The 26,619-nt window shown below is 37.7% G+C and overlaps 1 protein-coding gene across 2 annotated transcripts; it reads right to left on the minus strand.

The window, feature by feature from the left end:
- Positions 1-4,355: 4,355 nt before the first annotated feature.
- Positions 4,356-26,619, minus strand: hao2 (hydroxyacid oxidase 2 (long chain)). Of its 2 annotated transcripts, none has more exons than XM_038272369.1 (8): positions 26,524-26,619; positions 13,954-14,105; positions 12,182-12,333; positions 9,374-9,657; positions 8,801-9,019; positions 5,307-5,465; positions 4,980-5,049; positions 4,356-4,871 (listed from the first exon to the last, which is right to left on the minus strand). In XM_038272369.1, the coding sequence occupies exons 2-8, from the start codon at positions 14,082-14,084 to the stop codon at positions 4,816-4,818; spliced, it is 1,071 nt and encodes a 356-aa protein (XP_038128297.1). In that variant the 5' UTR covers positions 14,085-14,105; positions 26,524-26,619; the 3' UTR covers positions 4,356-4,815. The 2 variants fall into 2 exon arrangements, with proteins under 2 accessions (XP_038128297.1, XP_038128296.1); XM_038272368.1 differs by lacking the exon at positions 26,524-26,619 and adding an exon at positions 17,741-17,893.

Here is a 26,619-nt window from a genome sequence, read left to right on the forward strand (position 1 = left end):
GGTCATAAAGGGATGGACATGGTCAGCAACAATACTCAGGTAGGCTGTGGCGTTGCAACGATGCTCAATTGGTACCAAGGGGCCCAAAGAGTGCCAAGAAAATATTCCCCACACCATGACACCACCACCACCAGCCTGAACCGTTGATACAAGGCAGGATGGATCCATGCTTTCATGTTGTAGACGCCAAATTCTGACCCTACCATCCAAATGTCGCAGCAGAAATCGAGACTCATCAGACTAGGCAACTTTTTTCCAATCTTCTATTGTCCAATTTCGATGAGCTTGTGCAAATTGTAGCCTCAGTTTCCTGTTCTTAGCTGAAAGGAGTGGCACCCGGTGTGGTCTTCTGCTGTTGTAGCCAATCTGCCTCAAAGTTCGACGTACTGTGCGTTCAGAGATGCTCTTCTGCCCACCTTGGTTGTAACGGGTGGTTATTTGAGTCACTGTTGCCCTTCTATCAGCTCGAACCAGTCTGGCCATTCTCCTCTGACCTCTGGCATCAACAAGGCCTTTCCGCCCACAGAACTGCCGCTCACTGGATGTTTTTTCTTTTTTGGACCATTCTCTGTAAACCCTAGAGATGGTTGTGCGTGAAAATCCCAGTAGATCAGCAGTTTCTGAAATACTCAGACCAGCCCTTCTGGCACCAACAATCATGCCACGTTCAAAGTCACTCAACTCACCTTTCTTCCCCATACTGATGCTCGGTTTGAACTGCAGGAGATTGTCTTGACCATGTCTACATGCCTAAATGCACTGAGTTGCCGCCATGTGATTGGCTGCTCAGAAATTAAGTGTTAAGTGGCCGGTGAGTGTATTTGTTACCTCAAAATACAGCCGAATGGATCTTAAATGTAAAAAAAAATATAAATAGGCAAATATCAATTTCCTTTTTCATACCAAACATGTTTTGGGCATTAAAGTGTCTGATTTACATCTTAAGTTTAAGGGAGAGGTCCGAGCGTTGGGAGCGGTGCATCAGGGTGTTCTTGCATCTGAGCATTATGGCGTCAGAGTGTCCGAGCATTCAGAAAATTTAACTTTTGCAGGTGGACGCCATAGAGTCAGCCAATTAGAAAAGCTGATCCAAGAGTTTTCTGAGGAAGATAGACACCACATGTGAGCTGTTATTGCGCTTTCTGCATATGAAAAATAAATAAATATCAAGGGGTTAGGCTCCAAAGGTTTAAAAAAAAGCCGGAAGTTATGTAAGATACAAAGAAAAGAGAGCAAGCTCTGATCATTATTATTGCACTAAACATGTTTTATAAACTATGGTGAAACAACTTTTGAATATCTAAATTAACAAACAATTTTGGAACCTACCAATGAAAGATATTCAATTGTATATTCTGGTACTTGCAGTTTCTAACACAAACCTTAAAAGCTCTATATTCACTTCCAGCATGAACAGTAGCGGGAAATCCCTCACGAGCTGGCCACAGCAGAGCTCTCAGCAGGGATTTCCAGCACTGCTGGCCAGCAGTATGCTGGAGATCTAGCGCTCCGAACAAGAACTGGATACTTGAATGGGATTATAATCCAGATTAACTGACTGCACAGATTATGTTTTAATGTGGACTTTCTCACTTGAAAATGTGTCAAAGCTATTTTTCCAATTCATCATTTTCCAAGCTGCTCTGTAGCTTGTCGCTACAGAACAGAGCAGATAAACAACCAGTGTGCCAAGCATCCAGAGCGTTGAGGCTTCAGAGCAACTTGATCAGTGTCAAAATGTCAGCGTTTAAGTGTTTTTGACGCCCAAAACGAGTTTGGTGTGAATGCAGCTTTACTTTTGTGTAACTCCTCCAGCCACTAGGTGGCAGTGCTCGACCAAAGAGCCTAGTATATAACTGCTCCGCTCTGCCCCAGGAGCCGCAAAGCAACAGCAAAAGCTTGTTAGGTTTTCCAGGGATTTATTGTTATAAAAAATATTGCAGTATATCTTCTTTGTTAATCGAAATAAATCAGATCTTGACACATGTATGGTGGTACATATTATATTACCAAGTTCTTGCAAATTCACACACATTTTTTATCTTTATTTCCTTTTATTCTGCTTTTATTTTTCTTGTGTTTTATTATCTAATTCAGGCATCCCAAACTCGGTCCTCAAGGCCCCCTGTCCTGCAGGTTTTAGAGGTTTCCTTGCTCCAGCACAGCTGATTTTAATTGAAAGCTGATTAACAGGCTTTTGGTCTACTGCAATCATTTGCTCTGTTCGAAAACCTAGGACGCATCCTTAGAAGACCGGATTCGAAGGCCGATTACGTCATAGCGCGGCGCCGAGGTGTGGTCGGATTCCAAGAGTCCTCGTTATGCGGCCTTAAAATGCGTCCTTCTTTTTGCCCGATTTGAAGGACGGGTCCGATGTATCCTCTTCTGTATTCATTCTTTTCCTGCTTTGTGTGTCAACGTTTACGGTTGCTAAGCAACAGAGCATACGGCGGTAAAACCCGCCGAACGGTAGACCTGGTCGAATTCACAGCCTAAACTCTTCCGGTCTCCTTATTTTCAAGGACTTCGAAGGATAGACCTAGGTAGACCGCATCCTTGGAGGACACGTCCTAGGTTTTCGAACAGAGCCATTATAACCAGCTGTGCTGAAGCAGAGAAACCTCTAAAACCTGCAGGACAGGGGGCCTTGAGGACCGAGTTTGGAGATGCCTGATCTAATTCATGTAAAGCACTTTCAATCGTCAATGCATGAAATCATGCTATACAAATAAACTTGCCTTGCCTTACTAATAATAATAGCACTACTGATGAGTCAAAGCACCAATTCACTCAACTGCTCTCTTAAACATTCACACAATCATACACTAATAAAAGTAGGCAGCTCAGAGTTCAGTGTCTTGCCAAGGGGGACACCCACATGTGAAGCTAAAATCAAACTTCCTGCTTAGTGATTATAAAATAACCTTCTCACTGAGCCACTGTTGCACTTTTTGATGTCAAAGTTTTTCCCCCCCTGACTCAAACCAGATCATCGTTAACAAACATCAGATCTATATTTTGAAAAAACCACACTAATACTGAACCTCTGCAGTGGATTTCACAAAGCAGAGTAAATCCTGCTACACTTATAGAAGACATCAACATTATGCCAGAAGTTATTTGATGACTTAAAGGAGGGTCAGGGAGGATAACCAAAGGGTCATAATCTATACCTGAAACTAATACGTTTGGGGTGATTTATTGAATTTAGCGTTAATCAGTAAAAAAAAGCAACCATTTTTGCCCAAATATAGTAACCCCCCTCTCCTGACATCTTTTGGCAGTGACGTCATGGTGTGGTAAGCTTAGCGCCGCTCTCCCCTCTTTACAAGCAAAATCAATGGGCACTACTAGACACATCTGCAATCAAATACAAGATTTCCAGAGGACTTCACCATTGAAATCCACCAGAGCTATAGTTAAACTGACAATGCCCACGAGCAAGGGAGTTGGATTTTGTAATACTTCGGGTAAAAGTGAAAAAAAATTATTACTTATTTCTAGAGATGTCCCGATCCAGGTTTTTGCACTTCCGATCCGATACCGATATTGTTTTTGGACTTCCAATCCGATACCGATACTGGCCGATACCAGCCTATCCGAGCATGTATTTAAGTTTAAGTTAAAGTATTTAGCCTTAGTTGTAAGACTCATGTTGAAAAGGGTTTTAGTACTCTTGATAAAATCTAGCCAGCTGAATTAGGTGAGATTGAATAAAACACAATGATTGGTAACAACAAACTTACCTGTTTATTAAGAGATAAACACAAACTGGACAAAATTATGAATAGCAATCTGAAATTGCACAGTGAACAGTAAAACCATAAACAGTTAAAGGTGCAAGTATTACTGTAAGTTTTAATAAAAATGCAAAACAGGGGAACACTGGCGCAAAATAGTGGAATGGATCATTTCAATCGGCGAAACTGGAAAATACGGACCGGATTTTTTTTTTTAAAACTGGATCTGCAGTCTGGATCGGCATTTTACATGCTTTGCCGATACGCATTTTTTTGCCAATATCGGCGTCACGATCCGATACGTGGATCAGATCGGGACAAGCCTACTTATTTCACCTTTCCCATGGCAGTAGTGTTCTTTGACAAATACGGACTTCTCCAGTAAAGCACATTCAAATAAAGTTACTCTTAATTTAAAACACTTATCATTTATCGAAAAGTATGTACAGTAATAATTTTATACTTTTAAAGTACTTTCAGAAGTTTGCATTCTGGATGTGACCGGCCTTTTCCATTAAACAGATATAATTTGGGTTGGATATAAATATTTTAGCCTTTTGCATAGAAATGTACATGCATTAAAGCAACAGAAAAAGGAAATAACAGAGCAGTAAAACATTTTCATCACAGCAGGTATTTATTCATTCAACCAGAACCACTGTCAGCATTTTAACCAACATTGTACAACTGAACCAAATTGAATTTGATTCGAATTGAAAGGAAACGTGCCTGTGCATATTTTACAAAAAGAAATGTGTTTGTTTTTTTTTATACCCACATCCTTTCCTTTACCAAAGCAAAAAAAACACTTTCTTTAACCAGTCCCTGAATTTTTCACACACATCCCACTTTCTCACAACAGTCTGTTACAGAGGGATATTTACAAGTCAGAATTCAGACAAAATATATGTTAGTAATATGCAAGTAGCTTGAAAATACTGTGATTCTGTGGAAGAAATAGTTCCTGAAGTAAGCCTGCCTTAATGTTTTCATTATTACAGCTCACGCTAAGTTTAATTCAGGCCAGAATCCTTTTAAATTGGTACCATCGTGGAGGTCGCCGTTTGCTGGGATGTCAAAGTTTGGAAAGCTGAACCAGGTTCCTGTTGATTTCAGCAACATTTCTGCAACCTGTATCATGTAGGTTATGGTTAAAAAGAAAGGATTCTATGAATAAAACGATCAGTGTTCCTTTATAGGTTTCAGTTTTACTCAGCTGACTATGTCTATCAGACTGACCTGATAAAGCCATGGAAAGACAGAACTCTTCATTCAGGATCTGAAGAACTTCCCTCACTCCTTCCTCCCCCTGATAAATAACAAAATATATAATTAGTCCATCAATCCAACAACAGTCAGTACTGATATAGTTTCTTGCCTCACTGGGGCATAAACTTGACCTTACAGTTCAATTAGAAACCAAAACACAGAGGCTATCCTGCCAAGGACATAGTCCTAGGCAGGCCCTGGTCTCTGTTTTGGGCTTTAAAAGCATAAATAGATCACACTTTTAGTGATATTTACAATCAGAAATCAAAAGGAACCCCAAAAGAACATTAGTTGTACCTTGTATGCAAGGCCCCACACTGCTGGACGGCCAATGAACACGCATTTGGCTCCCAAGGCAATCGCCTTGAGGACATCACTTCCTGTCCTGATTCCTCCATCTACGTAAACCTCAACTCTGCCGGCCACCGTGTCCACGATCTCTGGCAGCGCATCAATCTGTTTGCAACAGAGGGGAAAAATAGAGCCCAATATTATCTAAAGGTTCACTCACCAATCTGTTGTTTCTTAGAAGCTTATTTCAGACTGACACGGTTCTTTTCACCTTAAGCTCCAGTGTCCTTATTGGGAAAATGAGGATAGCTTGTATATTCTTAAAAACCATCAATTGTACAATAACTATGTTCAATTTTTAAGAAAAATAAGAGAAAAAAACTTTAAATAAAAACAAAAAGAAAAAAAAGAAAAACTTAAAAAATAGAAAGCAAAATGCTGGGAAAATTGGAGAGGAAATGGCGCTCTACATGCCTACAGGAATCCTAGTTTGGAAAAATAGTTTACTGTTGTATAAAATGACCCTTCATTAAGCGAAAGATGCATAATTATCCTCGTTAGTAGAGAATAAAAATAAACCTAGATATCTTTTTAAAACAGTTGCCAAACTCACCCAGAGCCATAGCTTAGTTGAAACGTCCATCCAGCATGCACTTACAGTAGCAGTAATGATTTTAATGGATTCTTTATAAATAAGATTTATTCAATAAAAAATAAGATCATTGGCACCCCTCTAAATATGGTTGTCTTTTCTCTGGAAGGTGAGGAAGAGGCCTTCAAGACTGGGGACAAATGCAGATTTAAAGATGCAAAATACAAGTTCTGCAAGACTGTGAAAGAGGCTGAACGACTGTATTCTGAGAAGCTGCAAAACCACTTTGCAGCCAGCAACTCTGCGTCTGTCTGGAAAGGGCTTAGACGGATTGCACATTACAGGCCTAACCCCCTCCACTCCATGAACAACCAATGCTTAGTAATGACCTGCATGACTTCTGCTGCTATTTTGACAGACAAAGGGGCAGTCCTGCAACCACCCGGCATGACAACTGCATGACCTGAGCTGGGGCCTGGGCACCTCTTACAATACCTACCTGAGATGAGATGTTGTCGACCAGGTTATGTCTCTCCATCCACCTTGAAGCACTGTGCTGGTTAGCTTTCTCCGGTGTTCACAGACATTTTTAACATCTCACTGGCGACATGTCACATGCCAACCTGCTTGAAATCCTCCACTTTTAACCCTTTTCCCGAGAAGCCATGGTCCACAGGACTTAATGACTTTAGTACCCATCACCCAGACCCCTGCGGTTATGAAGTTCTTTGATTGCTTGTGCTTTCACATCTGAAAGAAATCGCTGACCCCTCCTGTACCCCCTACAGTTTGCCTACAGAGCCAACAGGTCTGCAGACGATGCTGTCAACTTAGCCCTTCACTATATCCTCCAACACCTGGATTCCGCAGGTACCTACACCAGGATCCTTTTGGTGGATGTCAGCTCTGCTTTCAATACATTCATCCCAGCTCTGCTTCAGGAGAATCTCTCCCAGCTGAATGTGTCTGACTCCACCTCCAGGAGGATTACAGACTTCCTGTCTGGCAGGAAGCAGCACGTGAAAATGGGAAAAGGCTAGGAAAATATGTCTCCGACTCACAGCTCATCAGCACTGGTTCCCTCCAGTGCTTTGTTCTATCTCCTCTGGTCTTCTCCCTGTACAACAACAGCTACACCACCAGCCATCAGTCTGTCAAGCTTCTGAAGTTAGTGGATGACACCAATATGATCGGACTTATCGCTGCAGGTGACGAGTCCGCCTACAACACTCTAAAACAGTGGAGATGGTTGTGGACTTCAGGAGGAACTCAGCCCCAGCTCTCCCTATCACTCTCTGTGACCCTTTGTGACATTTACCAGTGTAGTCTTTCCGCTTCCTGGGAACTAACATCTCACAGGACCCAAAGTGCGAGCTGAACATCAGCTCCCACCAAGAAAGCCCAGCAGAGGGTGTAGTTCCTGCGACAGCTGAAAATTCAACCTGCCAAGGAAAACAATGGTGCACTTCTAGTACTCCTCCATCATTGAGTCCATCCTCGCTTCCTCCATCACCATCTGGTAGTCTGGTGCCACCACCAAGGACAAGGACAGACTGCAGCATGTCATCCTTTATGCAGAAAAGGTGACTGGCTGCAATCTTCCACCTCTCCAGGATCTGTACGCCTCCAGGACTCTGAGGCATGCAGGGAAGATTGTGGCTGATCCCTCACATCCCAGCCACAAACTATTTCATTCACTTCCCTGTAGCAGGAGGCTGCGGTCCATCACCACCAAAAAAACAGTTTCTTCCCATCTGTTACCAGCCTTATCAACAAGGTCCAAAGACCCCCGTGATGCTGACACTGCTTTGTTCCCTCCCTCATTCAAGACCTAGAAGATACACCAACGTAGCATCTCCTGACCACCTGCATTACATTAACGCATAGCCAACTGTGTATATAGTATATAGCTGCATATAGTATGTTTTATATTGCATATAACTATAGAATGTGTATTCTGTATATATATATATATATATATATATATATATATATATATATATATATATATATATATATATATATATATATATATATATATATATATATATATATATATATATAAATATATATATAATTTGTCTGCACCATAGACACCTAGTCAACTTCCGTCTTAGTGCAAACCTACTTGGCAATATATCTGATTCTGATTCTTCTGATTCTTCTGATTCTGACATGGCAGCTGGCTCTGAGCTCATCTGCCTGGCTGTGTTTTTCCTGTATGGGGCCGCCAGTGGAGGTTATTGACAATTGCTTTTTGTATCTCTGCATCTTTTTCTATGTCTGCTTCTGTCTCCTTGAACCCCAGTCAGCCTCGGCAGACGGCCGCTCATGCTGAGCCTGGTTCTACTGGAAGTTTCTGTTAAAAGCAAAGTTTTTCATCTCCACTGTCGTTACAAGAATAGCAAAGATGTAGCATATCAATATTGTAATATAAATATTTCTTATTGCTTTAATAAATAAAATAATTTCTCACACACTTTTGTTAGAGCTGCATTAAAGAGACCAAAGAGCCACATGTGCCTCAGGATGCTATGACAGAATATTCTGACATAGCAGATTTCTCACAGAGATTACTTACGCTCATATAAACAGCGTGGATACATTTCAATGCAATTGTAAAACTTAGTCAGACAATGATTATTAGATTTGGAATGGCATCAAGGAAAAGTTATGTCTCCATGTTTTAGGACATTTCTAATTAACATCAACAAAGGGAAATTAGAAGGCCGTAAGTTTTTTGTGGGTTATTTTGCTTCAACTGACTGCTCTTCCTTTTAAGTAACTTCATGCAGTAAATTTATTAGTACAGCCGTACTAATTCTAATTATCCTACAATAATATTTAATCATTCTGTGATAAATCTGCTTTATAAAGTTGAGAGATGAGAAACGTGTTCAGTGTCTACCGATGCTGGGCCGCCGTCCAGCTGTCTCCCCCCATGGTTGGACACAATTATACCCTGGACGCAGTGGTCCACAGCCAGCTCGGCGTCCTCCTTGGTCAAGATGCCCTTGATGATGATGGGGAGGCGGGTGATAGACCGCAGCCAGGTGATATCCTTCCAGCTGATGGAGGGGTCCAGGGTGTTGGCCGGTATCCCGTACTCCTCTGGACCTCCTGTCTCCTGCTCATAGTGGAAGAGAAGCAATAATTGCGCTATAAATGTTCACTTGTGGCTTTTAAAATTAGAGTTTTAAGCATGAGGACAGGTTTAACCATCACACTAATCAGATGGATGTAAAAATACTAAAAATGCTACTTCATAAAAAAAAAATTCACTTCCTCTAAATGCTTGCCCAAATTATCACTAGTGGACAGCAATAAATGTTATTTTAGTTTTCTATTTTTTTTTTTTTGTGGGGAAATAAAAAAGTAGATCTTATTTATAGACTTCTGCATTCTCAGGCAGATGCACTGTAGTCAGTTTTGCACCTTCTCTTTTTATCTGTTTTTCTCTGTATTGTAAATCTACCCTTACCTGAAACACCCCCTCAAAGTTCTTGACCTTGAGGTGGGGTGGTAGCCTGAAGTGGTTGCGGATGTCATTGCGCCGCTTCCCAGTGTAGGGGACGTCGACTGTGAGGACCAGGGCCTTGTAGCCCAGTGCCTCCACACGGTGCACAAGCTGCTCGGAAAGCTTTCTGTCTCTGTACACATATAGCTGGAACCAGCGGTAGCCGTTCGGCGCCGCTGCAACGATCTCCTCCGCTGAGCAGGTGGAATAGGTGCTGGCGATATAGCAGGTGTTGAGAGCCTCCGTGGCTGTAGTGTGAAATCATTATTGTGATTAAAATTGATGGGTCTTCCATCAAAGGAGGAAAGATTTAATTTTTACATTCACAGTTCTTTGCTAAGTGGTAGATTATTGTGTGCTTTAAGCAAAATGGTTGCAACATAGGTTTGCCTTTTTGGTTTTATAAATCAAAACTTGAGAAAAGTAGCAGGAAGTTGTATTCTATTTATCCTCCTGACTCTGGAACCCATTAAAGGGATTCACAATTAGCCATGACAACTGATATCATGTAAGAAATATTTATTTCTTATTTAAAAACAATACAATCAAAATACTGTTAGTTGTTTAGTTTTAATATATAAAAAAATTTTGTCATGACACTGCCATGCTGTTTATGCTGCAATGCATTCTGGGTAAATGACCAATGCAAGGTCCTGTAGCATAAGCTCCGTCCGGCTAAAACAACAATCAATAACATTGAACCTTTTCAGTTTGAACTGTTTACATTGATGAAAATGCAGAAATGAAAGGAGTTGATGAAGATCAGAAGAGAGCAATAATTAGTTTCATTTAATTAATTAAATTTGCTTGGGTAACAATTGGAAAAATATTTATTTTTAGAAGTAGGTTTGCTGTGCCGTACTTTTTGCAGGTAAAATAAAAAATTAAACTCCTATTTCCAAAAAAAATAAAAAAATAAAAAGAATGCATTTCAATAAATAGTGTGAAAGTATAGAAGAAACTCATTGTTGAATTAAAGCAATGTCCAAGCATGAGACTCTTTAGGAAAAGGCTCAAACTGTTTTAAAAAAAAACAAATGAGATGGAAGAAGGGTGGTGAACACCAATGGGCACTCTTAGTCACCCTAGATGGGTGAATACTTATTTTTGCAATAGTTGTGGTCGTGTGGGCTGTGGGTGAAAACTGTATAAATAAATATGTGTGGGAGGCTCTTGTGAATCCGTATTCTTATATATAAATATATATAAACAAATTCATTTAGTCACTTAATGAACTTTAGGGGAAGTATGGACTGGTGTTAAACAGGAATTGAGAAGTTAGTTGATGTTATGGAAAACAGGAAGGTGAAGATCTATAATTAAATACGTCAGCCCTTCATACCCCTTTTCAAACATAACCTTAAATTTGACAAAAAATATAATTATATATTTAATAAATTTTACCTAATTTTGCATGTGTTCAATTCTTCTTTTTTTTACTACATTGTCTCAAGTTTATTTTTAAAAATACATTATTTTCTATGTTTATTTGTTAGAACCTTGGACAACCATTCCTTCCACATTTCAACTATTGTGGATTGTGGTTGTAAATACTCTTGTAAGGCATATTAGATAAATAATTACAATTTGGGTCAATTTGCACACTTGGTACTATTAATGAGCATAGTCAAGATGACAGGGAACGGGCACATGCAAGACTCTAAACTGATAGTTGCAAAACAGTCTTCAAGGATTTGTTTATTACTTTTGATCAATAGGAATTTAGCGATATTAGTTTGTGAAGCTGCTAATTATAAGTCACAAAGAATTCAACTCACAATACACTAAATTAATTTAAGCTTGCAATACTTCCCTCTAGTGTTTGCTTTGTCAAAATTAAAACTTTTTTTGCAAGCAAAATTTTTCAAAGTGTTTTACAAGTTTTACAAATGCATTACACAATTGGTACATGGTGTATAAGTAAAGCTTGGGTTGAAAAAAAAATAATTCAAAAACTTTTTAAGCTCTTTTATTGGAATTTGCAATATGAATCTTAAAAAACAGCATTTTGATCAAACTGAATTCCCCTATTTTCATAAGATTTAAACAGGCACAGAAAGAGAATCATTATATGAATGTCAGTTCTTCCGGGGGCAGAAGGAACACTGAGACATAATCCAGTACGAAAGGCAAGATATGCCTTCACTGGGTTCTTTTTTATTTCAATCAAAATAAATCAATACAAACGCAATAATGTGGAGAATTGACAGTCTGAGTTTTTATGTTTTCTATCCAGACGATCGTTCTATGTTGTAAATACTACACATTAACAGTGTACTTTAAGGCTGCTTTTATTCTAGATAATGAAGCAATTAACTATTTTACTCTCAGCAGGTGGCACTTTATAGAGGAGGTTAATGTTACCGTGATTAGCTGAGTTAGGTTTCCACAAAATATCACATCAAAGTATAAAAGTATAAAGCAAGTTAATGAGTGAAAGGCTTTACATTTTCACTCATTATCACACACACACACACACCCACCCACCCACACATTAATTTTATATGGCCTAACCCAGACCCTTTTCTTAACCCTTACTATTACCAACATAACTAACCCCAACCTAAACTGAATTTACACCTAAGTCCTAAACCTAGTCCTAACCCTAAAGAACAGAGTTTTACCATGTGGGGACCAGTTGAATGTCCCCATACGTACCTATAATTCCCCGCATGTAGGATATTTTACAAAATACATCTTTCCCATTGCAGGTAAAACAATTTGTATGTACATTGTAGGTACACACACACCCTACACAAAAGTATGCCTCACCACGAGCTGTAGCCATCTCTCCTTCATGCCAGGCCAGGCAGTGAAAGGCTGTGGGTGCAATGCCGACAGGAAAGCTTATTTCTCTCCCCTGCACGGTGGTGCGTGTATCCGTCACTGACACGTCTCGCAGGATGCGAGGCCTCAAGCGAATCCTAGGACAGATATAAAAATAAATTGATTCCTTCTGAAGGCCAACATTTTAAAGATTATTTGATAACTCGTATAGAAATTTTCAAAGTGAAAATATGACTGATAAAATATAGCTTATATGTGTCATACGGTACAAAAACCAATCCAACAATTTCTTTTTTACTAAAGCTTTTATATTAATAATCGTATCAAGGCTTTAAGATCTCTAAATAGAAACCCTCAAAGCACTTCAGAAATTCCTGACTGGTTGTTAAAGCTGTAGATTGATTAGAGACAGACTGTTACTAGAGGATCTCAGCCATTCCTCTTCCCATTGAGTCTCTAGGTCTGTATGGGGCCCACAAAGAGTCCCCCCTTGTCAAGCTTTGCTGAAGTTTTTTTCTTCCCCAATTAGGCCTATAAGCCCATTTGCTGGCCGTTTGTATCCACAGTCCCTTCTTCCATTTTTACTGCAAATGCAATAAGCAGGACTTAGTGTGAGTTTGAATGTATCTACGCGGGTGATTTCAGAGCTCTATTTTATGCTCAGTTCTTTGTCACCTCCACATAACTTTGACTCCTGACCCTGACATTAGGAGAAGCATCTTCCAAAACAAGTCTCTCTGTCCTAGCCCTATTGTAGCTCTATCTTTCTTATACCTCATCCAAAATAGTTTGATTATCCTGAGCTATTTTCTGTTTAATACTCTGCAGTATTTGTCAAGTTCTGCTCTCCCTGATTTTTTTAATCATAGTAGCTTCATCTGGTCTGTTGCCTATTCGGCTTTGCCTCCATCCTGGATTGAAATATCAGCTGTGCTGCTGCCATTGACATATAGATGTTGAAGTGTGGTCTGTTTCCAGTGTAGTCCTGTTTCTTTTACTGTGACTAACTGTATGTGCCCCCCTTTATCCTCTGACAGTAAAAGCTTGGCTGCATCTGCTGTGTGTTTCCTGAAGCTCATACTTTATGCCTTTTGTATCTCTGCTTATTTTTCTCTGTCTGCTTCCGTCTCCTTGAACCCAAGTCGGCCTCAAAATATGGCTGCTCACGTATTTCTGCTGGAGGTTTCTTTCTGTTAAAAGGGAGTTTTCCTCTCCACTATCACTACAAGCATGCTTGGTGTGAAGGATTGCTGAGGAGTCAGTGACAAAATCAAACTCATCCAGGAGGAGCATATTTTGCAAGTCAATGACAGGATGCGATCAACAGGTTTTTTTCCAACCCTTTTTAAATGTATTGTCTCAATAAATGACCTTGAGATGACATGTGAATTGGTGCTATATAAATAAACTGAATTAAAACCTGAATTTGGTCTGACTAACATGTAGCCATGGTTTAATAATTAATAAGCACTGCTTAAACAGCACAAAGTCTAAAAAAATGTGTCACCCTAAACAGGTACAAAAAGAGACTAAACCTGTCAACAATAATTCAGCTGGGATTATACCTTCATTGTAATATTTGATTTTTTATTTTTTATTTTTTGATAACATGCTAAATAGGTTTTAGCTATTCGGTTTATTTTCTGTTAAGTAGGAAATATTGTGTTGGAGACATCTTCCTACTCTCATACCATTTTTTTGTTAAATATGGTAAAATAAACCCAAAGCCTTCTGCCAAGCATACACAATGTGCGTACCTTTTAAAAGCCAGCAGATTGTCATCTCTGGTGCAGCATTCGTCCGCTCCGGCTGCATAATAATCCCAGGTAGCTTTTGAAAGATGCTGCTTTGCATACTCCTCAAAGTCTGTGAGGCAAACCATAGCCATCCCTGCACACTGATCTCCGTCCTGCAAGGGAAAAAAAACTCACCTTATATGAAGTATTTCCTGAGGCACGTTTAATTAAAGGCCAGATAGACAACATGGTAGCTAGATGGTTTTACAAATGTACTTGAACCACAACCAAATCTGATGACAAATTTAAAAGAAAATGCTCTAGTCTACAAAAAGTGATGGCTGACTGTGAAATTATTGGAAACTTTAGTAGTTTTATACTGTAGAATATTTTAAAGGCTTTTTAACCCCTTGACCCCTATTGTAGAGAACATGTGAGAATTTGGAGACCTTTTGAAAACACGTTTTTAGTAAAACTGGTGCCTGATGGACGTATTTTCTGCTGACCAAAAGCAAAACTCTGGAATTGAAAAAGAGGAAACCATTCAGGAGATGAGAAACTATATTTGTACATATGATGAGTTGTGTTGGGATAAAATATTCACTGCTTATTGAGTATTTCTGCACCATTTATTCTGAGGTTTTTGAGTTATTTCACAGTTTAGGTTTGTAGCGTATTTGCTACATTAGGCAACTGTGCATCTCGTCATAAACAGTGTTATGTACAAAAAGCTTTCAAGGATTATTTAATTTAACCTAGTTATTTTGACAAATTTTTGTTTTCAGTCACCTTTATAAAAAGCAACATGGTAGGATATAGATGTCAGTGTATTGGCTGTTATAACTGTTTTATTGTTTTTATTACAAATTTGCGATATGTAAAATAATAATTGCTCATCTCAACTCAACTTAAGTTTATTTATAAAGCCCTTTAAAACAATCGCTGCCACCACAATTTGCTGTTCATATTAGTTAAAGTTAAAATTGTATTAGACATAGCATAGAAGTTTAAAGGAATATAATAAAATAAATTAATTAAAACAAATAAAGCAAAATATAAAAACAATAAATAAACCACAAATGAAAAAAACAGTCTGTTGTTGCACATTTACTACACACCAAAATATTCTTTTTTTGTGTGCATTCGTCAAAGTAACAATCTCAACTCTACTTAAAGGCAAAAAGGCAAATTATTTTATACACATAAATATAAATTCAGGCATCAAGGGGTTCATAATTTAACAGAAGACCATTTATTCCACTATTGTGGGAGACTTCAGGGTCTCGGCTAAAAGTACTATTTCTTCTCTAGCATTCTGTCATATTATAAATTGCTCAGTTTTGTCTCGGTGGGGTTGAGGTTTGACAGGACCCGAATGCAGACACCGAAGCGGAAGTGGTTTCTTGAAGATTTAATAATAAAAAGGGTAAGAGAAGCAAAAATCCAAAAACATAAATCTACAAAAACTGAGAACCCGGAATACTCACAAGAAGGGGGCAAAGAAATGACAACAAACCAGAAACAGTGACTGAGTAGGAGGTGCATATATGGGAGAGAGAAACAAAGACCAGGCTAATCAGCAGATTGGGAGCAGGTGTGAACAGAGGAGCCTAGAAGGAGCTCAGGAAAAGGAGATCAAGACAAGAGGGCAACAGAGGGCAAACAAGAACTGATGGTGAGATGAAGCCTCATGAGGCATTTGAACCGTTTAAGCCAAATTGCTTCAACAATCCCCACAGTCCATGAAGCCTCATGTGAACATGTCAGCACCTACTGGTGGAGTGCAGAACTACAGTTAGTAATATAATCTGATTTTTTGCAATTGTAAATGATTGGTCAGTATAATAAAATGTTTTGTAAGTTTTTTTATGTGTAAAAGGTCTTAGAAGAGAAAAATCACAGTTTTTCTGCCATTTTAGTGAAATAAGCTCAAGCAGACAGTGAAAGTTCTTGTGCAAATTGGGCATCACCAAAATAAAAGCTGTTACCAAAATAAAAGCTGTTAGTCATTTTATTAAAGCATAATAGTTTTTCCAGATCTTTTGGTTTTAATAGGGTTGGAAGTTATGTGCTCAACCAATCTTTTGGTCAAACCAACCCAATCTAGCTTTGGGAGTCAAAAAAAAAAAAGAAAAAAAAAAAAGAAAAGTTCTATTACAACTTTAGTCTTCAACTATCAACCTCAAGAGTGGAAGTTCATCTCTTACAGCTGATTTACAAGATTACACATCTTTTTTTAAAGCAATACTACATAAAACTCTTTACATTTGAAACCAGTAACTTGCTCTGATTTTGATCATTAATTGTTTAATCTAACCAAGCTAGTTTTAACCAACTAGATTGGTTGTTTTTCCAACTATCTATTTTTAGAATCTATCCAAACTTTATCCAACTGATAGCAACTCTCCTACAAACATCTTGACTGAATACTGAGGCTGTTAAAATGCCTGCCAAAGTTCCAGGGAGAGTTAACATCACTACAAACAAGAAATACCTAAGAACTCAAATATAATCAGAAAACACCACAAAAAAGGAATGAAATCAATAAAACTAGAAAACTAAGAAAAACATGGATCAAAGTTGGATTTGGGGCCGGGTGTTACCTGTTTAAATACTAGAATTTTTATTCCTTGCTATTTTTGTTGATGTTTTCTTGAAAATCAGTTTAGCAGAAGTTAAGTCTATTTGATTACGATTTTGTATCATAGCAAATTTTTCCATATTGTACAAACGGAACAAAAAGCTTATAATTTTGTCACTATCAAACGTGACTCATGTGTTTCTATTTAAACTTTTAGCAAACTGCATGAAATAATATGCATTTTTGGAAATTTCATGCAATTTTATAGGAAAACATTTTTAATACCAAAAATCTATAGGTAACGGTACACATTCATATATCTTTAAATACCAAATTTAAGTAGATTCTATGAAAAAAGTATGCAAAGCAAATTAAGACAACATAAATCCTTTCTAAAATATTCACCTGATACAGAAAATGTAAATGAAAAGGTATTTGTTTATATATGTGAACTATATATTTCTTAAACATAGAAAAAAATGTATAATAAAGCTATTCCACAAACATAGTTCTCATGTGACTCTTGTGGAAAAAAACCCCCACAAGAACATGACTGAATGCTCAGTTGATTTTTGCGGTCTTTTAGGATTTTTTTCCACCTTGGTTTTTCAGCTCCATGGGGAGAAATGTGTGATGCACCATCATAAACTGCTCTGTCAGAACCACTTGCTAGTAGATTGGATGCATCAAACCCTTTTTCTCTCACCAGCCATCAGAAGGCATAGTTACTCATACCAGTTCACCATCATTCAGCATTTTAATGGATGCTAACCACAGATCCAAAGGGGGATGCTGTTTTGTACTGTGATCAATTCATTTTGCCCTCATAATTTGACCAACATCAGTGTTGAAAACAAAATGTTTCATTTTGACCTATTACTTGCCACCCATTAACAGAATTTAAATCATGTCATCTGTTGTTGATCATTGTTTTAATGCCGAACAGCTTTTACTTTTTATTGGTTACCTAAATCATGACTAACCAAATTGCTTTGGGTAAAGAGGAAAAAATAAAATATCTTAAACAGATTTTCCTTGCAAAAAAAAACATGCTGAATGTTTCATCAGCCCCTTTTTATTTCTTTATAACACGATCAAAGAGATATTTTGATTTACAGACATTTTTTTTTATTTGCAAACATCAAAGTTTATGTAAATAAGTAAAACCTGCATATTTATGATTGTAACATTTAAACAAAAAGATAAATTAAACCCAACCAAACTTACCACAAATGAGGAGTATTTCATAAACCAAAGCTCTCAGTTGTTGACTGACACAGAATCCATGAAGCAATGAAGTTGCAACATTGCTGTCTAAACCAAATCCCCTGTTTAACCAGTGAATGTAGTTAAATCAATCAGTAACATTTTCATGACCTTTAACTTCTCGATATGTGAGCAGCACAGCAGACAGCTAAGACTGATGTGTGGCTTTTGACTTGGTTAGAATAAACTTTCATAGAGAAGCTATGAAAACCACTGGGAGTAGATCCGACCTGAGGGTGGCCCCAGCTTTTATTGTGTTTACATGAGTGAGAAATGTGCTTATGGGGCCTTCAGCCATAGTTAGGTCAAGAGGTGTCCAAAACTGTGTAGACAGGCTGCTGTCATTAGAATACGGAAAAGCTTCAGTTATTGCAGTTACTGTCTTTTTAAGGATCACTCTTCCAAATTTTTAACAGCTTGTCAACGAATCCAACCAACAAACAACAACAGACACAGCAACCAATCTTTATTGGTAAGCAGAGAGGCAATAAACATTAAGTTGTGGTCAATTACCAAGATGGAAAGAAGTAGAAAAAAAGCCCTGCAGCACAGCTTATTTTTTTACATTTAATTTTTTTAACATTTATTTTTTGTGCTAAAGAAACTATTGTAGAGACTTTAAAGTGACATTGATAAGAAAGTATTATTTCTGCTGAGGGTGCAAATGTAATGCAAATATATGCAAACCAATGCAAGTTCATTACAAGGACGTTTGAAAGTGCTTTACATGAATTAAACAATAAAATAGAAGAAAAATAAAAGCAGAATAAAAGAAAATGAAGATTAAAAAACATGATAAAGAAGAAACAAATAAAGAAGTAAAGAAGAAATGTTGCCATCAGAGGAATTAGAGAGCAGCAAGGTGCAAACAAGTTACAAACACATGTAAAAAAGACAAGAGAAACTGCTGCAATAGCAAACAACTGCAAGTTAAGAAAATAAATTAAAAAGAAACAAGGTGCTGCTTCTAATGACAATAACCTCACCGGTTGTCCTGGCTGGGACATGCTTGGAGCAAAGCCAAAAAAATAAACAACCCACCCAAGATCTGAAAAGAAGCCTGACGGAGTCAATGTCTTATTTAGAGGACAAAACTGGCAAAACATGTCTTCTACTCTAAACATTAACAGCTGCAAAAAGCAATTTCCTCCCAAAACAGAATATAAGGAAGGACCCACTGAGATAATAATGGAATAATGGGATTTTGCCCTTTTCGGGCCGATTCTCCAATCGTGCTGGAATTTTTCAATCAAGCCGACTTACAGTCTGGTCATGCGTTGTGTATTATACAGGGGGTAACGAGGGACGATCATCCTCTCACAATCACCTCCAGATCAGGACTGTTCTGGAACGCTTTACCATATTAACAGGAGAAGTGGCGCAAGTGAAATTAGAGCGAATTATTCCCTTTGTGTGACAATAAAGGGGTTTATATTTTAAAGCAGGGGGCTTCAATGTTTTCGAGGCCAAGGACCCACTAACTGATGGCAAGATGGAGCGAGGACCCCCTAATTATATATATTGTATGAAATTGTGTTATATTAAACTGGTCCTATAGTCACTCTATTACAGATGGAATCATGTAATGAAAGTATTTCTGATTCCTGGTTGATGGGTGTTGTGAATGAAACGGTGTCCAGCTTGAAAGAGCTCCTGTGTGTCGCTGAATGTGTGCATTGATGACTGAAAGACATCTTCTGCCTCCATTTATCTGTTTACTACAGTGTGTTGAGTTCATGTTAATGTGTTTTTAAAGACATTTCAATTAGTGGAAAAAAATTGCAAGGAGAGAATAAAAAAAAAAAAAAAAAAGTCTTATCAGCCAAAACTTCCCCGACCCCCATGCAGTACCTCTGTGGACCCCCTAGGGGTCGCGGACCCCTAAAAGTGTTCATTAGTGTTGCGCCACCTTCACTAGGAGATGAGTCTCCAGCAGAGTTTTCTACCTGAATAAAGGGATCAAAGGAGCCTGTTCTGCAAGATCATTTGGCTTTAATGATAACTTTAAAAGCTTCTTGGAAAATAGACACCTTTTCATGAGAGCTCTATTTCACCTGAGTAGAAAACCTTTGGGTTCCAACATTTTCTGTTCACTGAACAAAGTACATGATGTGAATGACGACCAGATAAAGAGTCTCCCTGATGATAAACATGATGCATGCCTTGAGACAGGAGGGCTTAAAACATGATTACTTTGAATTGGAACAAAAACTAAATGAACAAATAAGATGGTGCATGGGGTAATGGGGTATAGGTCACACCCATCATTCCTTTGGAGCAAAGGAACCATTCCTACAACCCTAACAAACAGGCATGAAATCCCAACAGAAATCCCCTCAAAGTGGGTCTCCCACAAGCCCTCCACTGCACCATCTACTGTATCCAGCCCAACACTACAGCTGAATCCGTCCCCTGAAATCCTCCCCCCCTCCAACCACTTCACACACACAGACACCCTACCCTACCCAAACCTCCTTTTCACCGTCTCTTCCCAGCCAGCCAGCACCTAAAAGCCATAAATCCCCTCCACTGTCAGCTCCTCCACATGCAAACAAAGATGGCAATGTTGGCAATCAGGACCTTAAAATCATGTTCATGTTATATACTTTGGGTTCCAGTGGTAACTTTATCAGAGCTGATTTTCTCAGTCATAATGCAGTGAAAAAAGAGCTGATCTGAAAGGATAAACAATAGTAAACCATCCAACCAGATAGAGAGTTAATATCAACCAAGGTTTTGAAATGGCCTCAATTAACATAAGATCCAGCCGCTTCAGATGATTTCATCCCATTAAATGGCCGTTATTAGCAGTTATCGGTCCTATAGGATGGCTTCAGATTATGCCCCCTATCTACCTGTAGGCTCATTAGGTTATCATCGAATTAATCCTAATCCTAACCCTAAAGTAATTCCTTTTTTACACACAGAATACATTTAGAAAAAGTTGATCGACATTTCACTCCCCTCCAAAAAAAATATATCCTACTAACTGAGTTGTTTCTGAAAGCCACATTAAATCCACATGACTGAAATATTTGGAAATCACTCAAAGTAAAGCTTTAAAATGCAGACTTTTTAAAGAAGGTCGGCTGTCAATAAAGCAGATAAAAGTTAAAAAGTGGGTAAATAGTAAATAAAACTTAAGTTGGCCGAAGCAGTTATTATCAACGATATGCTGCATATCATCAGTCATAAGAAATCTTGTAGAAGGTAGAGGAGGCGCCGTCTGACGCCATTCTATGCGACTGATAACCGGTAATAACGGCCATTTCATGCTTGATCACAATCAAAACGGGTGTAAGATCTCTGTCAGGAAAAATATTTTAAATCAGGCTTAATTACTCAGCAAACTATTCATTTTATGTTTTTAACGAGGACTTGGCTTGATGAAAATAATGAGATGCCGGTTTTATTGGAGAACACACCTCAACATTACGATTTTCTCCACCAGAACAGACTGTTTAAAAAAAAAGGGAGGACTCGTTACTCTGAATAATGATTCACTGATGTGTAGAAAAATGATCCTGAGTGACTTTGAATCTTTGGGATATCTGGCTGTTCAAGTACAGGGCCCAGTTAGAGCCAGGTGTCTGAATGTTTATAGGCCTCCAAAGTGCAAAACAAACCTTCTTAATGATTTCCAGTAACTTTTATCTGTAATGTTTTGAACATGACTACTTTATCATTGTAATAATTTAATGTAAAGGTTGACAACCCTGAAGACAGAGGTACAAAATAACTGTGTGATGTACTTAAAAGTTTTGGTTTGACTCAACATGTTGCCCAATCTAGGACAGATTTTAGACTTGGTCATCAGTTGTTCTAAATATTTCCAAGGTTTCTGTAACTGATGTTTCCCTATCAGACCATATTTTCTGTTTACTTTGAAACAGTATTTCCCACTAATCTAATTACCAAAACAGATGTTATAAGAAAACATGTTATCAGGGAAAGTACAATTGAAAACTTAACAAAGGTTCATCCTTCTCCTTCCACTTTAAACTGTAACTCATTAGATGAGTTGGTTGATCATTCCTGCTATCTGGTTGATAGATTATTGCAAGGCTCCAGGGGAAAGGAATTTAGTACATCTCTTGCTGTGAGTTACAAAGAAGGACATGCCTCCATGTTCAGCTTTCAGAAAATTACAGCGGCAGTAGCAGCTGTGCTGTATCTCATTCTTGATTTGTTTCACAACTACCGGAGTTAACTTGTAAATCAAACTCTTACCAAATCTGACCAGGAGGAATGGGGCAAACATCTCTCCAGTTCAAAAACGCGAAAATTGCATCCTTTTCAAAAAGAAACAGAGGAGCGAAAGCCGGCGCTGCCATATTTGTTTTGCTGCAGATTCTGGTAGATGAGTTGATGTCATACACATGACTGTATTTCTGTATTGAGGCTAATGGATCTACTGGCTTCTGGAAATATGTTTTTTATGGAGTTTGTGAATTCACAAATATCGTGGCATTCATCTTGCTTCCAAGCTAATACCAGATTATCGATCTGAAAAAAATTATTAATTCATAATTCATTCTTTTTCCATTCAGTTTCATCTCAACCAAACAGTCATTTCAAAGATTGGATAACTTATCAAATACTCCCATTTTCAATAAGAAATGTTCACATTTTGTTTTCACTTTAAATTATCTCTGAAAAGAGAGTGATTGAATTGTGTTTAAAAAAAAAAAAAATGTGGATTACGCACGAAATAGTAACCCCCCAAAATTTAGAACATGCTGCCCTGTAACACCCAGCGTTGGTTTAGGTCGTTTACACAGCTCTGTCTAAATCTATGAATATTATTCTGATTACCCCCCATTAGTCAAACCTTAAAACATATTTTACAGAATAAGTTTGTTTTTATTCATCCATTTCTTCAGTCAATATAGGTGGATTCAATCAACACAATCGTAAGGATTGATTTGGAGAGTACTCTGAAGGAACCCACATGCATGACTGTTAGCTTCCCTATTTCCAACAGCTGCTTATAATATAGAATGCTGAGACTTCAGAGATTAAATCCTTTTATGTTCATGTCACTGTCTTTGTTCTGTGAAGATTTCTGTGAGTTTTCAGTTTCACGTTGATCCATGTTTTTCTGTTTTCTAGCTTTATTGGTGTTTTCTTTATACATTTGAGTTCTTATGTTTTTCTGTATTGCCCTCTCGTGTCGGTCTCCTTTACCCTAGCTCCTTCTAGAAGCCTCTGTTCACACCTGCTCCCAATCAGCTCATTAGTCCTGTCTTTGTTCAGTCTCCCATAAATACTTTCCCTGTGCAGTTCCTCAGTGCTGGTTCCCTGTCTTTTCCTGGCTCCTCATGCATGTTTTCCCTGATGTCTCCATGGTTCTGGTTTGTTTTGAATTTTTCTGTTGGATTTTTGGATTCCTGCCTCTGTTGCCTGTGAGAACACAATTAAAACTACAAGAACTCATCTGTCTCATTGCCTCTGCATTTGATTCCTCAAAACCTCAATCAAACCCTGACAGTTTTTAGCTCAGAGACAAAAACACTTAGATTATGATGAAACAAAGAAGCTTGGAGGGTTAAAGTTATGTGTAATTTATAAATATATACTCATATTTTAACAAGAAGAATCAAATGTAGAGGCAGGAATGTGTCTGTTTTTAGGATTGAGTATAAGGAAAAAAGTTACAGGAATACTAAATCATTCATGCTTTCACTTTTTTCCATGTTCTTCCTTCCTGTGTTTTATTTTATATCTCTGCTCTCTTCCCCTTTCTCTTTATGTTTTTAATAGTCTTCTTGTTTTTCCAAATTACCTTTTCATCATTCTATTTTCTTTCTCTATCTGTAGTTTTTTAATTACTCCTATTTTCTTCAGCTCTATTTTAAAACACAGATATTATAAAACTAAAAACTTTTCCAAAAAAACATTAGTGTTAGGGTCAGCTAATATTTAACATTTCCATTAATGTTTAAAGTAGGATCTTTGTTTCAGAGATCCTTTAGAGGTTGGTCATTTTTTAAGATAACTTGAAACCTATCCTATTATAAAACTGAATATTTCTTTTATTATTTTCAAACTAGTTTCTTGTTTCCTCAGCTGATAAAAAGCAAAAACGGCTTAATTCAGCAAAAAAGTCAAACTATCATGTGTTAAAACAAGCTCCTATCAGAAGAAACAAAGTGATTATCTTTCCTTCCTCACCTAATAACTTAACTTTATTGATCTCACATTGGAGAAATTTATCTCCGCATTTAACCCATCCTCTTGGGGAGCACAGGGCTGCCATTGTGCAGCATCCAGGGGTTAATGGTCTTGTTCAGAGAGCCAGAGTGGCAGTCTGTTGGAGTTGAACCCAGCACCTCAGAATTCCAAGCTTTATGCCCTAGCCACTAGGCTGCCACTGCCCCCCATCTTTACTAATTCATGCGATCTTCTTTCCATTTTTTCTCTATAACCGATATTTTTTTATTTAATTTTATTTGAAAGCTTTTATATATTCAACCTTAAAAGACAAGCCTGAAAGTCTCACAGATCACAAAAATAAATCAGCAAACCTACTTACAAAAAATACCCATGGTGGATTGTCTGCTGGGTAACGGTGGCCATGTAATAAGACATTCAAATGACCAAAACTAAATAAAAGAAAACACATTCTACTTAAATTGCAGTGTCCATATAATCTGTAAAACTCCCTTCATAATTATATTAAAGCAATTTATATGCGTAAAACAAGCGTGAACACTATGGCGATAGCCCTGCTGCTCCTCTTGTGAAAGTAAAATCTGTTGGGCTCTTTTTGGCATCAAGACAATTATTCTTATTGCGACATTGCAAGACAGGACACTGTTAAAAAAAAAAAAAGAAAAAAAAGAAAGAAAACAGAAACTTTTTTTATGTCATTTTTGGGGAAAGGAAATCAGGGACATTTGTTCACCGTATCATAAAGTCAGTACAGGCAGCATGCAGTGTAGACTAGATTTTAGAGTATAAATGCACTTTTTCATTTTGATCACCCTTAATATAAACACAACTCAAAAGAAAATACAAAATTATACATCTTAATTTGAATTTTAGGCTTTTTAGCACAAATGTTAAATATGTATCACTCAACCCACTTTTGAGACGTAATGTCACATCAGGTCAGTCCTAAATCAGTTGATTCAGAAACTGACACATTAGAGAAGATTGTTTTATCTTTATTTCAAAACCTTCAAAAGTAGAATCAGATTATCTCTTTAAAACTCCAATAGCTTATGAGCTGGTGAAGATTCTCAGTCATCCAGGACATAGTCATTCCAAAAAAGTAAAAAAAAACACAACAATTTAAATTGAAAAAGCTTCCTGGATGGAAAGCAAAACGTCTTCAAAAATGGAAACAAAATCCAGTAGATTTTTTAAAAACATTTTTGGAAAGAATACCTATTAAGACATTCCTCTTAGTTGGTGTTTCATGCGTTTTGGTGTGAGACCAAAACACATAAAAGGTGCTCCTATTATGTCTTAATAGAATGATGCAGCAGATTTTAATTAGAGCTGCTAACTGTAACAACATGTTAAAAAAAATAAAGGGTTAATATGCTTAAAAATTTCACTTCAGTCATGAGACATGCATGACACCGGACCATAATGGGGCCTTTGCTCTGATGCCGGAGGGCTTTACCATACAAACAGGAGAGTTGGCACAAGTGAAATTAGACACTGCTGTCAACAACATGAGATACTTTATAAATGTTTTAAATCAGGTTGGGTCTGGATCTGCCAGCAGGTGGGTCCGCTAATCTGTTACCTCTGCTCTATAGGATGGTGTGAAGTACAAATTAATCTGAAACTTGGCTTTATTAATCTCAACCAGGTAAAGTACAGCAACACTGTGCAGAAAAAGACTGTTTCCATAACTTCTTTTCAGAATAGTTCTCAGCAATGAACACATGAGGGCGGTGTGGTACTGATGAAATCTAAAAGGCTGGTCAGAATCTGTGTAGTAGATTAACATTTACTAGACCTGTAAACATTAACTTTTTTTGTCTATAGTCCACAATCTTTGGTCTGCTTCTAAAACACAACCCATTTGGCTTTACCTGTTAGATCACACAATGTCTTAATATTGTCTATTATACATATATTATCTATGAAACAACTCCTCATATTATCTATTATTATATAAATTATCTATTGTTTATGTATATGAACAAATTAACAATGTGTTCTGTTATTCTTTTGTCTTCTTAATTGTTTCCATTTAAGTAAGCTTAATTAATGCTATTCAAGAAAAACATATATTCTTAAACTACATCATAACATATTTGCATAATTTTAGTGAAAAATAGGCAGAAAGGCCTAAATGTTGTCTATATTTTCTAGTTCTAGACCTGCTCTGTGTGCCTGTAGTTGTTTTTTTGGTGCTGAATGCCAGCCTCTGTAAAAGGTGTCAGTCATTTAGAGCCAGTGAATGGCTGCTGGCAGGACATTGTTCAGGTGAACTTCTAGAAAACCAGGTTTTTGACATTCACTGTACAAAACTACAACCGGCATAATCAAAGATATACTCAATCTATTTTTAAAACTTGCTTTGTTTGTTTTTGTTTCAGTTATCTATTAACACACAGGGAGACATCTCTCTGGTATCTTTCGGATGGAATTTATTTAACCGGTGGAAAAACCCCTGAAAGCTGTGTTGTTTGAGCCAAACAAACTTGCTGGAAGACATGAGACTAATAAAGAGCACAGTGTCATCAACGCACTAAATGAGGTGGATATAATGGGTCTCTTACCTGGTGTCGAGGTGTTTAACAGGCCTTCAGTACTTGTTGGCTCACCTCTCATGTGACAGGGTCATGTCAGAGGGCAGTCCACCCCCTCCCACTTTC

Source organism: Cyprinodon tularosa, unplaced genomic scaffold (genome assembly GCF_016077235.1).
Source record: "Cyprinodon tularosa strain WSP-4 unplaced genomic scaffold, ASM1607723v1 ctg826, whole genome shotgun sequence".
Taxonomy (NCBI): domain Eukaryota; kingdom Metazoa; phylum Chordata; class Actinopteri; order Cyprinodontiformes; family Cyprinodontidae; genus Cyprinodon; species Cyprinodon tularosa.

Coding starts and splice junctions, on each gene's coding strand:
- hao2 (XM_038272368.1), bottom strand. CDS start 17,761: ATGAAATACTCCTCATTTGTG. Junction 9,658..12,181: donor AGAGATGGCTACAGCTCGTG/GTGAGGCATACT, acceptor TTCACACTACAG/CCACGGAGGCTCTCAACACC. Junction 9,020..9,373: donor ACTTTGAGGGGGTGTTTCAG/GTAAGGGTAGAT, acceptor CACTATGAGCAG/GAGACAGGAGGTCCAGAGGA.